This window comes from Schistocerca americana, chromosome 6 (assembly GCF_021461395.2).
Source record: "Schistocerca americana isolate TAMUIC-IGC-003095 chromosome 6, iqSchAmer2.1, whole genome shotgun sequence".
Taxonomy (NCBI): domain Eukaryota; kingdom Metazoa; phylum Arthropoda; class Insecta; order Orthoptera; family Acrididae; genus Schistocerca; species Schistocerca americana.
Window position 1 is genome coordinate 383,440,885 of NC_060124.1, and position 17,485 is coordinate 383,458,369.

At 40.9% G+C, this 17,485-nt stretch overlaps 1 protein-coding gene across 2 annotated transcripts in view; it reads left to right on the forward strand.

Moving 5' to 3' along the window:
• Positions 1 to 17,485, forward strand: part of LOC124619634 — a 216,078-nt gene that overhangs the window by 58,973 nt on the left and 139,620 nt on the right. For both annotated transcript variants that reach the window (XM_047146147.1, XM_047146148.1), the window contains exon 3: positions 609 to 1,766. In XM_047146147.1, coding sequence (XP_047002103.1) covers positions 609 to 1,766 — 1,158 coding nt within the window. The remainder of the gene's footprint in view (positions 1 to 608; positions 1,767 to 17,485) is intronic.

A 17,485-nucleotide genomic window follows, 5' to 3' on the forward strand; every position in this document is an offset into this window, starting at 1 on the left:
CTGGCACTTACATGCTACATTCAGCAATGAATGCTGTTGCAGAAAGAGAAAGATACTTGAATTTATCTAATTATTCAGCTGTTTTTGTCTGACTTTTATTGATGGTCTTTTATGATGCTCACCATATCAGGCTTATCTTTTCAGTTCTTGTGTGTGGGAAAAAATTAGTTTTTCAATTTATTGTTATTTTTCAACAGATTTTCACCATACTCATTGGTATTTAATTCAAGCAATTGTACAGATGATCATGCTATTTAGTGCCTTTACCACAAATCATCATCATCATCATTATCATCTCGTACTTATATGTAGGAAAGTAATCCTTAACTCATGTTAGCTTTCATACATATGCCATTTTGTACACCTTTTTATCTAGCAATATTTTCTCTTATTTCGCAATGAAGAAATTTATTACTCTCTATTGTTTCTCGTTCTCAACAGATGTGAATAATTTTGCAGCTGGTAATTTCAAGTTTATTTTCTGTTTCCTTATGGGTAGGGTCAATAGCTTTAATGTTTTTAGTGTCTTATTTAGAATTAAATCGACATTATTTGTTTGATTATACATAAGGCTTTTTGCACAGAACATTATATCCTTGTATCTGAAGTTCCAGGATACTCAGAGAGGAAGAGCAAAGGAAGCGAGTGAAGATGAGAGAACTGTCCATTGTCAATAGAAAGCTAGACGAATTCAAGAAAGAGATTGAACTCAGCAAGAAAAGATTTGATAAGCATGCAAAAATCTTGGATACCTCTTTTAAGTTTAACAAAAGGAAACCTACTCTTAAAGCACCATTATCTGTAAACTGTGGTAAGACTGCTGAAACAGGACACCAGAAAGTTTTGCAGTCCTTTGAGCACAGTTCTGCACAAATGTCAGATGAGAATAAAGATTTCTATGAACATGATTGTGCTACCAATAAGGAACAACATGGTACTTTGCGCCCAGAAAAGACTGAGATGATAAATAGGCTTGAACAAATGCAGTCAAATAACTGTAAAACAGTTTATCAAGAAAAGGAAAATTGCTCTGAACCATCAGATTATGCCAGAAACCTTCCATGTTTAATGAAATGCCCAGGTGTAACTGTAGATGTTCTGAACAGTGTAGATAATATGCCTAAATCAAGAGATTTAATGAGCAGTTCTAAATGTGTCTCTGAAGCAGTGAACAGTTCCACTATTACTGATACATTCTCAGATGAAATAATAAATTATAAATGTGATTCATTAATGTGTAAAGTTACGAATGTAGGATGCATTTGCAAATGTGATATTGATGTTGTAGGTGGGATGCAGGTAACAATAATTCAGCAAGAGAATGAGTCTTCAGGAGGTAAAGTTTCCATTGAAACTGAACAAAATTTTAGCCCACAATCTGATGTGAAAATCAGTAATGATGACACCATAGGTTTTATCAAAGATACACAAGAGGTAAATGCTGCAGAGAGTCAAGTGAGTGAATTGGAAATATCTTCAAAAAAAGATAGAACTTTAGAAGATGAAGGGGATGAACAGTGTACTCATCTGGATTCGTGTGCTGAAACTGCATTGAGAAATTCTTCAAAAAAAGGGTTTGCAGAAGTGTTTGTGAGCACACTAGTCAGGCAAAATATGCATACAAAATGCAAGAAAAATTTTTTGAAGGGAAATCAAAAGAAAGGCACTTCTCTATCAGTTAATGGAAAACCTGACAATAACAGAGATGGTAGTCAGGCAGAAATACTGCACAAATATTGGCTGTTGTGGAAAGATCACACCTTCAGGTAAGGCTAAAATTACTTGTCAAAATGTAATTTTAGTTACATAATATGCTGCATGTATTAAAAAATTTGCACTTGATGTGTGAATAAATTTTTGTAGACACTTAGTGCAATTAGTTAAATTTTTTATCATGAAGTAGACTTCCAGATATGACAGAACATATAAAACCAACCAGAATAAGTTATGTTTGATATATAAATTATCTATTTACTAGTGTGTGATTTATTCTTGTGCTTATGTTATAAATAATCAAATATGTTGTCCCTCACTATCATTTTCACAGTGTTTTTTATTTCTATTTTATTTATTTATTTATTTTTTGAAATATTAGATTCATCTTCGTAGCATAAAAGATAACATTTAACATCACATTTACTTTCTCAATTTTCATCTACTTCAGCTTATTACTTTGAAGATATTTCAGGTTGAAATTCTTTCCTGTGCAGTTCTACAGTTTATCAAAGAGCATATAATATATATAGTGATTCTTAACTCTCTCTTAGGATTGGTAGAATACACTCTTCAGACACTGTAACAAAAATGGACGAATTTTGTTATCCTTAAAAATGCCACCTACATCACTTGGTATGTTTTATTAGGATAACTAGTGTTGACTCATAATACAGAACATCTCCAGACCCATGCTCCAGTTAATTGTGAATTGCAGCTTGCCAACTGGGTGAGGATTCAGTTTTCTTGAAATCCTTGACCTGCTGACAAGCTGTTTTTCACAGTAATGAGATGTACTGATCTGAAGATGACCTATAAAATTGTCCTGTCTGATGGATTGGCTGATGATCATACTTTCAGTGGTATGGATGTCGACGTCTGAGGGAACAGATGAGTCCCTCAAGTAATCCTGAGGAGTGACAATGGGAGACACATAGGAAATCCTCACCATTAAGATGGTTTCCACACTTCAGTGGAACTTGAAAGGGTTCAGGTCACATGTGAAAGAACTACACATATTAGCTCAGTGTAGACCAGTATATATCTGTCTCTAAAGAGACACACGTTATACCCCTGAGCTATGTGGCTACATTCTGCACAAAAAAGATGACCTTCATGGAGAGACAGCTAAAGGAGGAGTGGTTGGTTGTTTTCACAAACAATGCTTACCACTTCTCACTCTTTTCTCTCATGAGCAACTCACAAGCAGTCACTGTATCAGTATGTGTACATCATAGGGTGACAATATTTCACTCTGTCTGCCAACCCCACATGAGATACTAAATGAAGAGCCTTTCAGTGAACTCCTTACTCAGTCTACTCAACTCTTCGTCCTCTGTTGTGATTTTAACACACACAGTGTGCTTTGGGGTTCCACAATTACATGCCCCTGGAGTAGGGCAATTGAGAGCCTTCTCATGTCCTAATGTGTATTTTTGTTGAACTTGGAGCAGAGCACATGCTGCAGCATTGCAACAGGGTCGTCCATTGCTTTTGGTCTCTTGGTATCTTCTCCGGGTCTCGCACATGCTGCTCAGTGGGAATTGGTCGATAAGTTGCACTCATGTCATCACTTCCTGACCTGGATCCATTTGCCAGATAGAGTGGTACCCAAAAGAAAGCCATCATGATGAATGCTCATTAGGACAGACTGGACACTTTACAGTGAACTTGCCATGTTTGAACTCCATGACAGCATCTAGGAATGGGTAGATCATATTATCAAAATGCTCCACCATCACCCTGAACCATCCATTCTGCAGTCTTCAGACCAGCTGAAAAGGTGGTCTGTCCCTCAGTGGACTGATGAACGCAACCCTACAATCTTGACCAAGTAGATGCCTCTGTCTAGGTTTAAATGCCAACCAACTATAGAAAATCTCACAGCCTTTTAGGTAGTAAAGGTGAAATGTTTCTGTATTATTAGAGAAAGCAAAAAGAGATTATGGCAATAATTACTGCGTCCCATGAACTGCTCCAGAAAGAGTAGAAGCATTTGAGAGACCTGAGTAGGCTTCTAGAAGAGGAGGGAGATGCCCAGTGACTCCTCCAGTGCAACCTGTGCGACAAAGCCCAGACTACAGCATCCTAATTTGGCACTGTTATCACCACTGCCAGTCTGGACACAGATTTCTGACACTGCAGAATGGCTGCTGAGAGGAGCAGTTGGAAATTTACTCCCACCTATGAGGAAGAATACATCTGTCCCTTTTCCATATGGGGGCTGGATTCTGTGTTACCTACAGTTTGTGATACATCACCTGCCCACAATAAGGTCCACTGTAGTATGTTATGGCACCTCTTACGGTGGAGCAGCAAATTCCTCCTCACACTTTTTAACTTCATTTAAGTGTCAGGACACTTTCTCAACTGCTGGAAAGTGGCAATTTTAATTCTGCTTTTAAAACCTGGGAATGACCACACATCAATGAATAGTTATTGTAGTGTTGTCATCACTAGCTGTGTGGGAAAGACATGGAGTGCATTATCAACCACCCCCTTGTCTGGATCTTAGAATCCAGGCTGCTTCTTAGTTTGGGCTCAGGAAATATCACTCCACCTTTGATACTCTGGCTCTTCTGAAAGCAGCTATACTTTACTACTCTGGTATCACTTAATGGATATATTTTTTGACTTCAAGAAGGCAAATGGTACTACTTGAAGGCATGTTATCCTCGGGCAGCACCATGAATGGGGCTTTTGTGGATGTCTTCCCATCTTTATATGGTCCCCCCAATATCAAGTCATTGGCGCACCCTCTGATCACTTCGAGCAAGAGAACAGTGTCCCTCAAGGTAGTGATTCAAGTGTGACTGTCTTTGCCGTAGATATAAATAGCATCATATCAGTAGTTAAATGTCCTGTCAAATGTTCTTTGTTTGTTGATAACTTCTCTGTCTTTTGTTCCTCCTCGAGCCTTGCAACAACAACTCGTGAGTTACAGGTGTCTACTTGACAGCTGGAGGAAGGGATGGAGAAGAGGGGTTTTAATTGCTCCACTGACATGTCTGTGTGCAATATTTTTAATTGTTGCATACTGTTTTAATCTGTGTGGATGGAGGACGCTGTTCTTACTTTTAAATACATGGTGAGACACCCTAGTGACCAGAAAAGATGGTCCTTAAAAGCACTCAGTATTTTATAATATCTTTGCCACAACTTATGGGGAGAAGACCAAATTTGTCTGCTCCAGTCTTACAGGGCCTTTGTATGACATTGGCTTGATTAGGGGTGCATGGTGTATGGGTCTTATTTTAAAAAGTTGAAGGGCAGTGTGCCAAGAAGGAATTTGGCTGGCCACTGGAGCCTTTAGAACCAGCCCCAAACCGAGTTTTTGCACTGAGGCTAGTGAGCCACCTCTTCATATCAGGCGACAAAACCTCAGGGTGCGACCGGCTTGTGAAACACTGTCCACACTGACCTGCACACCATAGCATTTCTTGGCTGCCAATGAAAAGTCTTTTTTCTAAATCATTAATGAGTGACAGGACCCTATGGGATTTGTAGGAAGGATTGCCTTTTAAAGTTTTACACCAAGTTTGGTGGCGATATCCACCATGCCTATTCCAGAGACCTAATGAATTTTAAGAAAGATTGGACTCCAGATTTTATTTTTCAGTCTCTGTTTTTTATCATTTTGGATAGGCATCACAGTTTTAAAGTTGTGTACCCTGGGACTCCCTTGGCTGTTCGGTAGTGTTCCCACCCCATGTCCTTAGGATTTGTCTTCTTGTGAATGTACTGTGTTTACTACAGAGCTCCATGTAATCCTGAAGACATTCAAACAGATGAGGCACCTTCAGGGCAAACAGTTTCTTGTGTATTCCTCTTCTGTTAGGGCCCTACAATCATTGCAGCACATGCACCTGGCAGGGAAAATAGCCTAGCTAATACATGATCACCAGTACTTGCTTCAAGAGTGGTATCATTTTGCTGGGTATTGGCCCATGCAAGAATTTGGGGAAATCACTGGGCAGACCAAGCCACCAAGGAGGCATGCAGGGAAAATGACGCGACATGATGTTTTACTTGTCTGTGGGGTGTCATTTTGCTGCTGAGTCAGAGATCCATGGGAGGAGGATTGGCTGGCAGTGATAGACAATAAGCTGTGATTGGTGAACCTTCTGGCTGGCGTAGGATTCCTCTTGCCAGTCACTCTGGTGGGGTGAAGTGACCAAATTGCCATGTCCACTAACCCATGGCTTTCTTCTCTGATCAAAAGCTTTTAGGCTCGAGATTTTAGTGTGTTGCAGAGTGGCTGGATCATCTTTTTTGTTTCAGCGATCAATCAGCCACAGCCATCTGTTGTATTCTTTTACTTCTTTCCCTTGCTTTTTCCTTTTTACTGTATATTTTCAGTCTGTGTGCATGCGCATGCACTTGTGTGCTCTTAGGGTGTTCTTTCTGTTTTTCCTTGTAATTACAAATTTAATCATTTTGCACTCTTTAAGCACACTCGTCTTGTGAAATTTCAGTATGGGCACCAAAGACCTTGTTGCCGTGCACCTGCACCAGCATATCACCATCATCATCAACATCATGATCAACATCATTATTATCATAATCATCATAATAATCATCATCATCCTCCCTGTATGTGTTGATTGGAGAATTCTTCCTGTTGTGCAACACACTAAACCCTTTGCCTAGTTCAGTTCCATTGATATGATCTATAGTGATACAAATGCATTGGAAACAACAGCCTCTGCTCTTTCCTTTAGAACCTCAGCATATCCCAGATCCACTTTGCCTGACCCTTCTCATCTCAGCGAACTACCACACTGATGTGTTCTTAGAAACTATTTGTATCAAATGCACCTATCACCAACAATAACCCAAATTTTAAAGCTGTTACCTGTTCTGTGTTAGAAGTCCACCCCCTACAACTTTGGTATTTGTGGATACCAAACCCTGCAGATGGAAACAGGAGTTAGCTGAACGTGTTGATAACCATAACAGAGCCATTAATAACAAGCAATTCCTTGCATTTTTAATTTGGAAAGAGAGTTCCCCTGCCATCATCAAGCACATTTCTCTTGTAATCCATTCAGTTGTAAACAGGCATGGGACTCCACCACCTGTCACCAGATTCAAACATGGGTTCCCTGCTGGGCATGAGGAAAAGGATGGTGGGGGTATGTCCATGGATGGCTCCTGATGACAGAATAACAATATTTATTGATCAACTGCAATACATTGGTTGTTGGCCCCCTGGGAAAGGTTTGCTTTCACTCATAATATTCTCGGCAGTGACCAAGGTAGGTGGTGGATGCTCACACGTACGCACACTGTGGCAACTGTAGCTGTGCTGGCATAACTGGAAGCCACTGCCTCAGCAGCAGTGCTACGGCCATGCTGGGTCATAGCATGGTGGCTGGAAACACACACTGAGGTCATTCTGGCTTTAGCTGTCGCAGCGGTTGCACGCTCCTCAAGTTTGCTCCGTGAACGTTCAGTGTTTATGCCAGTGTTTTCGTGTTTCGTGATCGTTTATTGGCGTTTTGCATGTGAATTAAGCATTATCAATTGAGCATTTGGTCTTCGTTTGTGTCGTCTTTCTACGTAGTGTCGTTGGGATTTCGGCGTTGTCTGAGATTTCTTTGCTGCAGAACACCATGGCAAACTCCGTGAGAAAAAACACCGTGATTTTCACCTTCGACAAGTACACCCATCGATTACAGCCCTCTGCACTTGAAATACACGGCTGGATTACCGAGGTAATTAGCCTTCATTCTGAATTTGTTCATACCATGCAGCTAGACTCTGATGAATACTGCATTTTTGTAAAGTTTAACAATTCCGTGAGTGTAGACCGCTTTCTGGCAAAATTTGGTTATGAAACGGAATTTATACACCGTGATGGTACTAAAAGTACTGTAAAACTCCGGAATTCCGAGTCTGTAATTAGGAATGTTAGGGTTTTGAATATTCCCATAGAAGTAGACAACTCAAAAATTAAAGATGTCCTTTCAAAGTATGGGGTTGTCAGGCAAATAGTCGACGAAAGGTGGGCTTCACATTTCAAGATGCAGTGCTTTAACGGCATTCGCTCCATGGCGATGGAAGTGAAGGCAAACATTCCCTCCCACATCTTTGTTGAGGGGCACAAGGCACATGTTATGTACTCAGGGCAAACCCCTACATGCCATGTATGTAACGAGTCTGGTCACCTCCGTCAGGACTGCCCTCGCCGTGTTTTTGTGCTAACAAATAACCTTACGCAACGCCGGAAATTAACACTCAACAATTTGTTGCCAGCCAGTAATACAACAGAGCCGGCGGCTGTCGTGGATCCTGTTACTACCTCTGAAAATGTTGCACTTTATGTTAATGACTTTCCGTCTTTAAAACCTGCATTAACTGCTGAAATTCCGTCCTGTGACAGCGAGATTCCCACTAAAAAGTGTCCTCCAGAGGACACTGAAAAAAATGTTGATGAGGTCTCTTCCTGTGAAACACCCGTTGCCAGGAAGCCGAAGCCCAGTCCTGAAGATCTGTTGGAAGTGGAAAAAGGAGATGAAATGCAGGTCGATGTGACTCCCACTTCCGCTCAAGGACTTACTGTGGTGTCACCGCCAGACACCACACTTGCTAGGTGGTAGCCTTTCAATCGGCCGCGGTCCATTAGTATACGTCGGACCCGCGTGTCGCCACTGTCAGTGATAGCAGACCGAGCGCCACCACACGGCAGGTCTTGAGAGACGTCCTGGCACTCGCCCCAGTTGTACAGCCGACTTTGCCAGAGATGGATCACTGACAACTACGCTCTCATTAGCCGAGACGATAGTTAGCATAGCCTTCAGCTATGTCATTTGCTATGACCTAGCAAGGCGCCATAATCCTTTGCTATATATATTGTGATGCCTGTACCGTCAGACCAATGTTCTCCAATTGTGGATTAAAGTTAAGTATTATATCAACTACGTACTTTATTTGCTACTATTAATTCCCTTAACTGTTCCAGACCTCACGCCAATCTGCGTGAGCTTAAGCGCGTGCCTTTCGGCATCCTCTCATTGTGACTTGGATGTCTTGCCAAGTCACAACACTTACACCACCACGAACAGATAGTGACGCAGCCGGTCATGACCTTTCACGGAAATGTGACCCTTAGCCTGAGGTCACAGCTGCAATAACCGCATCAAGTGCACAGCCCATACAGTGCGAACAGTACGAGGAAGTACCAAGTAAACAACCTGCTGACTCCGAAGCACAACGCCGCGCCAAAGGAGGAAATAAACAAGCATCACCACCTCGACAGCAAGACAACACAACAGACACCACGCCGGAACCAAATATTGACGACTCGCAAGCCACCACCGTTGCGCCAGACGGCCACCGCCAGCGGCTGCGACCGAAACCAGGTCTTGCTGTCACGCGTCATCAAGCGAAAGCCACACCAGAGAAGAAAAACATCACGAAAAAGAATATTAAATGTGAAGTCATCAGGGCCAACACTGAAGAGGAGAAAGAGAAGGGCCACAGTGACTTATAGCAATGCATTTTCAGGATTTCAGGATACTTTTCTTCTCAAGCTCTTTGTTTAAAAGCAGTGACAATTTTTCTAGGAAGTTAGTACATGTAATGGGCACACAGCTTGTAAAGATCGTGACTTGTAGAGAAGCACGTTGCTGCTATAATCATACCAATCCTCATCCCAAATAGATTCTTCTGGTATGTCTGTGATGCAAGCTTATAGCATTACTACTATTAACATTAATAAAATACAGTCACCCTTGAAATTGGCAGCACTAAAAGAATTCTTGTACCAGTCTGGGACAGATATCACGTTGCTACAAGAAGTTGCGATAACGGAATTTCGGATCCCAGGCTTTTTTGAAATTGTTAATGTTTCTATGGAAGCCAATATCGGTACAGCCATTCTTATAAGGGAAGGCATTCCGATGACTGAAATCAAATGACTAGGATCAGGAAGAGCCATAGGCCTAAAAATTTTCAATGTGACAGTGCTTAACCTTTACGCCCCATCAGGAAATTCCCACAAATTGGATCGTGTGAAGTTTTTTCAAGATGAACTGATTTATTTATTGAGGAAAAATCCGTGTTCTCTTATACTAGGTGGAGATTTTAACTGTGTTTTAAACCAGAAGGATCAACAACCCAATTTCAACTACTCGCCACAATTAAAAAAGTTAGTAAGTGATCTACATGTTAAGGATGTGTGGGAACTTCAGCACCCGACGTCAGTCGGGTTCACATATATAGCCAGCCACTCCCACAGCAGATTAGATAGAATTTACATGTCACAGAATTTGCAAAATTATTGATTAAACGTTGAAACTATTCCCGTGTATTTTAGCAATCACAGTACACTTTTAACTTGCTTTAATTTAAGTGTACAGCCAACCCGTCGATTCAGAGGCCAATGGAATTTAAATATCTCTGTTTTAACTGACGAAGAACTGGAACAGGAAATAAGAGTAGCGTGGACTATGTGCCTCCGCACAGTAGACAAGCACCCAACAGTCATTGACTGGTGGACTAGGAGGGCTAAACCAAGGCTGCGGAAAGTTGTCATGCAGTTTAGTGCAGCGAGGCACAGGGAGTTGAGGAATACAATGGAGTTTTATTATAAAGTTTTAAGAGACTTATATCAACAGGCCCATGATGACATAATTCGTCTGAATGATATAAAAAAAAAATAAAAGCCAAGTTATTAAGCATTAAACGGCAGTAGATGGAGGGACTAAAAATTAAATCGAAAGCCACATCAGTCGTAGCAGATGAAACAGCTTCTCTGTATCACTTGGTGTGGCATGCTAAAACAGACGTCAAACTTTTATTGATGAAGTCCAGATGCATACTGGTACGAAGCTCACATGCCAGAAAGAAATACTGGATGAAGTCCATAGGTACTATGAAACCTTATATGCCCCTACCACAGTGGAAGATGCAGCTCTCGAGGACTTTCTCACTATTTTAGGTCCACAATGGTCGGGAACTGACAACGCTGACATCCTGTCAACTATTACTAAAGATGAAGTGCATGAGGCAGTGCGTAACTCACCTCTCAAAAAATCTCCAAGACTTGATGGCCTCCCTGTGGAGTTTTATGCCCGCTACTGGTCTATAATTGGGGACAAGATCACTTCCATGGCAAATGAGGTCCTGGACGGAAAAACGGTCCCTGCAGAGTTTAAGGAAAGTAAAATAGTACTGATTCCTAAGAGAAAGGCAAAACCAACTTAAACAATTTTCGGCCACTTTTGCTACTAAATTCTGATTACAAAATAATTTCGCGTATTGTCAACAAAAGACTGTCTTCCTTTTCCAACAAAATATTGAGTCATCATCAATCTTGTTCTCCGACCAGAACGATATTCGAAAGTCTATCTGCATACAGAGACGTCATTGCAATTACCTCAGTGACAAGTATAAAATGTGCTTTAATCTTTATAGATTTCAACAAAGCTTTTGACCGCGTTAGTCATAGATACCTCTTTGCGACGCTGTCAAGAATGGCTTTCCACCCCCAGATTGTCAACATGCTAAGAAATATTGCAACAGGTATAAATGCGAAAATAGCAATTAATGGCCAAACATCTAAACTCATACAGATAAGGCGTGGGGTTCCACAGGGCAGTCCCTTATGTATGTTTTTATTTTCTGTATCTTTAGAGCCCTTCCTCCGCACTGTCCACGCAAGATTAATAGGCATAACATTGAGTGGTGAGAAAACTGTCATACGAGCTTATGCTGATGACATGGGCGTTGTAATAAGGAATAAGGAGGATACAGTTACACTGGAAAGAGGAATCCAAAGGTATTGTCTAGCGTCGGGAGCGACAACAAATGAAAGCAAAAGTAAAATATTGAATCTATGGGGCCTAAACCACCTCCGACTGGCATGGGCAAAACAAGACAACAAACACAAAACTTTGGGAATAACCTTAATGGCATGTCCGATGAGGATGGCTGCTTTTAACCGGACGGAAACTAGGAGGAAAGTTCATGATGCTGTAATGGAGAACATCCATCAAACTATGGACCTGGTGCAAAAAGTCAGATTCATCAACTCCTGCGTTTTGTCTAAAGTGTATTTCACTGTGCAGGTATTTCCAATCCCTAAACTAGTAGCGAAAGGGATCATGTCCACTGTTACCAATTATTTATGGCAAGGAGACATATTCAGGGTTGGTGCTACTACCGTTATACTGGATGTCAGAAATGGGGTCCTCGATTTGGTGGATATTCGCAATAAAGCGTCTGCTCTGTTCCTCAAACGGACTTTCCATATACTCAGAGAACTTCCACAATGTATAACCGCAAAGCTCTTTGAGGCTGTGACACCCCATAGCCTGCAAGCACCGATTGATGTGCGAAGGATTAATGCTGTCTGCAGTATGTGAGGAACTTTTTCCTCGAAGCAATTTATCTTAGTGACGAAATCAGAAGCAACACATGTAACACAGCGCGTGACACCATACTTGAAAGGAAGTTAAATGAGGGCAGAAACAAAATTGAAATGAATTCCCCAAATTGTGACTGGAAAGCTGTATGGCGGAACATCAACTATGCCGGGCTATCTACAGACACTATTTCCCCATGGCACAAAACAGTTAACAATGTCATCAGCACCAACGAGAGGCTATATGGGATCGGTTTAAACCAGACACACCTTTGTGGAAAATGCAATCTGGTGGATACACTCATCCACAGATTCACCTGTGGTGGCAATGTGCATAACTGGAATTGGATCAGGCAACAATTCGCCTTTCTCACCAGATCCTCTACGGAATGTATAATGCCATCGCTTCTCCTGAGACCAGACATGACATACTTTCCGAAATTAAAAACCAACGCCATTAGCTGGTTACTGGGAAAATATGTTAGTTATGTCATCCGCAAACTTGTGTCAGACAACGAGATAGAATTCCGCGTTTACATGAAGTTGAATATGCAAAAATCAGCATGTATCGCAACCACAAGAAGCACTACGGCAACAGGCTGAAGATCATTTTTGAAAGACTGGGTGTTGGTTAAATATGTGGAACCACTACAACACCTTGAATGAGAATGAACAGAAAAAAAGGGGGGCTTGGTGGCGGCAGCAGTGGGACAGGTAAGTGTCGTTTCAACAACCATCCCCAGCAGTGGCTGTGTGGTGTTGGCAGGCCAGAGTCCCTTGCTCTAGCCCCAATCACGACATTTGTGCAGGCAGTGTCCCAGCATGATGGCGACAGTGCATTATCGCAACCCACTCCAGGAAATGACTCGCATGACAGGCAGCGTCCCACTGATGGCGTCCTATGATAGTGATGGTGATAACTATAGCAGTGGCGTCACTCTGGCACCTTTTAGGTGATGACCTGTATTACAACAGTGACAATTATGCTGACTATGATGACAGTGATGACTTGGAACTGGTGGTGGTGCTGAGTTACACAGTCTCTGCATCACTCCAATGCCTCACAATGGTTGATGACAATGAACTGGCTGCTGGTCCTTAAGCATGGCTTTCTGCCACTGATGTCTGCAGTTCTTTGTCCTCAGCAGGTCAGTGGAATATTTTGGTGTTGCTCAGCTATCATAACTGACCCAATTAGTGCTTTCAATGTTGACACAATGGTGTGCAGTGAGCAGCTTTGTGTCATGTCCTCCATTGGTCAATGACACAGTGTTCTCCTTTGTGTTGCTTAACTTGGTGCTCTGCAGTCCCACTTGCATTATGGTATCATACCACTGAGCTGCACAACAGATTGTAACACATATGACTTTTGGCCCTCAATATTCCTTCATATTTGAACTAACTGTAAACTGTAAAACTCCTACCTTCTACTAACTTAATTGACCTAATCATTTGACCCTCTACTCAATAACCAGTAATCTCTTTACTACTTAATATCAGCAGTATCTTGAAAAAAATGAAATCCATCACCATGGTTTCAGCTGCCTTTTACCCTGCCCTGAAATGAGAGATATCCTACCCAAAATCCTACCTCTTCCTCCTAACTGGTATTCTCTCTCCCAATTAACTTAAAACAGTTTTTTTGTTCTAAACACTCACACCTGTCCTCGTACAGGGGTCTAGTTACAGGTATTTCTTATCCAGTCAAACTCAGCACAACACAATATGAAGTGTTACTGCACAGTATTCATTTTTGGGTGTAATATTTAGCATGCAGTCTACTCAGACAAAATGTCACTACAAGACTATTGCTAAATGCAAACTCCACCACCCAGTTGCTGAACATGCAATGCAATACAGCATCAGCAATTCAACAGCTGCTTCAACACCTATGTCATTTGGATGACATTTCCTGTACATAATAAAAATTCGCTTACAGAATTTCAGGAGGCAAAATATTACTACTGCCAGTAGGCCCTTGCAATAATACAGAACACCATTCTAGCTTTTGGAATTAATAATTGCCTCCTTGAGGTGGAAGAATGGTAGTTTAGGAAAGGTTAAAAAGGAAAGGCAGATTACTCATACTCTAGAATGAGAAGAATTCACATGTTGTGAGGAAGAGGTAGACAAAGATCTTGTCCTGTTTTCTTATGTGCCTCTTGGCAATACTGATAATTCACCCCCTAATGGCAAGTCTTAGCCAGCTTTCTTGAGTAAATTTTCATTTCCATAAAATTTCAAGATCTATTCTTTCCTAGGAATTCAAGAATTAGTTGCAGTCTTCTGTGAATCATGGGTGCAAAGAGATAGGTAGAGAGAGAGAGAGAGAGAGAGAGAGAGAGAGAGAGAGAGGCAGATAGATGGAGTAGAAAACTAAAGAAACAAAACACCCCTAGCTTAGGTACTGTTAAAGTGAGACAGTGTAGAGAGGAGCAGCTTTTCTTTTAGCAAACACACTTCCCAATCTCCATTCATTAATCATATTAAAAAAAATAAAAATAAAAAAACCCAATGTGCCTAGAGGTTTTAATAGCTCTTTGCCTCTTGAGTCCACCCCGATAGCTGAGTAGTCAGCACGGTGCTCAGTCACGCCAAGGGGCCCGGGTTCGATTCCCGGCTGGGCCGGAGATTTTCTGCGCTCAAGGACTGGGTGTTGTGTTGTCCTCATTATCATTTCATCATCATCAGTAGAAGGCAACAGGAAACCATCACTGGAATCACTTCCCTAGACGGTAATGCAGTGGACCTCTCTGACAAGGCTTCCTCCTTGACAAGACCTGCAGTAAAGCAGAACACAAAGTTTAGTTGCCTCTTGAGAGCTTGCTTCTAAAATGATATTGTGTCTTAGACTATTGCTCTGGTATGTGACGTCCATGCTTATAGTGGTCATGAGTGTGTACAAAGAACATTAATGTGAACGGTCATGCGAATGTTCATCTCTTGAGAAAGTGTTCTGTAAAATGTGAGTCAATGGAAACAGATTTATTGCAAGAATTTATTTAGAAAATTCACTGAATTAGCTTTCACGGATAAACCTGAGAGTATTCTTCAAATCTCACATACTGCTACTTTAAGGTATGAGGATAAACTTATGTGACTGATGCCTGTTCAATGTCTCAGTTATACGACGAGTGGTTGCCTGTAGGTCTTTCAGTATTTTAATAGAATAAAAAATCCACTTCACTTACCACTAATTTTTTATTTACTGGAAGCCTAAAACTGTCTTCAGGTGCCACCAAATAAGTCTGGAACATAGATGTGTGATGGCTGGGCCAGTCAGCCATGGATGGTTGCACCCACATCAAACAAACACTCAGAAGTGTAGGACCAGCAGCCGTTTTGCTCGACTCAACAGCACTCCATGGAAGTTCCTAGTGACTTGCATGTCATCTTGCAGTTGTTTGATGAAGGTGTAACCCCCTCCCATGACTGACTGGTCCCACACATATATGTTTCCTTAATTATGTGGAGGCACCGCTGAAGATGGAGCTTTAGGCTTCGAAACTGGTTATGTAATAAATAAGAAATTACTGGTAACCTAAATGAATTTTTTGTTCTGTTGCTCTGTTCCTCAGATTTGAATGTTTGCCTGATCAACTATTTCTTCCATTATTTGTACAACAACCAGAACTTTCTAGTATAAGATAACAAAAGTAGACTAGTAACAGCTTACACAGCGGTATTTAAGCAGTCAGTATTTTCACACCATGTCTACAAACTATCTATAAAGAACCTTAATGAAAAGAAAAAGAAACAGAATGCCCTTTTCCATGAATCTTAAAATCGATTTGCATGGTAAAAGTGGATATTTAGAGATGTAGCTGTTATATTTCCTCACTTAAAGCATAAGGACATTATGATACTTAAGCAACAGGGTAACAAAGAAATCATGAAATGATCTGGATCGTATTGAGCTCCACAGCTAACACTGATGTTACTGATTAATGAAAATCATCTCAGCTGTTTTATTACAAATTTAGTGTGTTATGACCGGTTTCATTTATAGAACATCTTCAGGGTGCCAAGTTGTACATGATTCAAATGGTCTGGCTCCTTTTTGAACTGTCATAGAACAAATTAAAAACAGTTTCATAAACATTCTGCTGACCACCGGGCAGAAGTATGGCAAACATGCACTGTACGCTGTGCCGTACTTTCACCAGGCTTTTGGCAGAATATTTATGATCATTGCTTGAGGATTTGGTCTGTAACATTACATACAACAACCAGACATTTGTGTCACAACTTAATCATGACTTAACAACCTGAAGATGTTCTATGAATGTAGCCAGTTGTAACACAATAAATTTATGAAAAGGTAGCTAAGGCGACATGTCTGGTGACATACCATCTGACTTTCAGAAAAATATCATCCACACAATTCCGAAGACTACAAGAGCTTACAAGTGTGAGAATTGTCGCACATCATTTTAATAGCCCATGTGTCCAAGTTGCTGACAAGAATAACATACAGAAGGATGAAAAAGAAAATTGAGGATGTGCTAGATGACAATCAGTTTGGCTTTAGAAAAGGTAAAGACATCAGAGAGGCAATTCTGATGTCGCGGTTGATAATGGAAACAAGACTAAAGAAATATCAAGACACTTTCATAGGATTTGTCAACCTGGAAAAATCCTTCGACAATGTAAGATGGTGCAAGATGTTCGAAATTCTGAGAAAAATAGGGGTAAGCTATAGGGACAGCCAGGTAATGTACAATATGAACAATAGCCAACAGGGAATAACAAGAGTGGACAACCAAGAATGAAGTGCTCGGTTTAAAAAACGTGTAAGACAGGGATGTAGTCTTTCCCCCCTGCTGTTCAATATGTACATTGAAGAAGCAACAGTGGAAATAAAAGAAAGGCTCAGGAGTGGAATTAAAATTCAAGATGAAAGGATATTAATTATACGATTCACTGAGGACATTGCTATCCTGAGTGAAAGTCAAGAAGAATTACATATTCTGCTGAATGGAATGAACAATCCAGTGAGTACAGAACGTGGACTTGAGAGTAAATCAAAGAAAAAAAAAATAATGAGATGCAGCAGATATGAGAACAGCAAGAACTTAACATCAGGATTGTTGGTCATGAAGTACATGAACTTCAGGAATTCTGCTACCTAGGGAGTAAAATAAACAATGACGGATGGAGCAAGGAGGACATCAAAAGCAGACTAGCAATGGAAAAAAAGGGTATTCCTGGCCAAGAGAAGTCTACTAGTATCAAACATAGGCCTTAATTTGAGGAAGAAATTTCTAAGAACGTATGTCTGGAGGACAGCATTGTATCGTAGTGAAACATGGACTGTGGGGAAACCAGAACAGAGAAGAGTCGAAGCATTTGAGATGTGGTGCTACAGATGAATGTTGAAAATTAGGTTGACTGGTAAGGAAA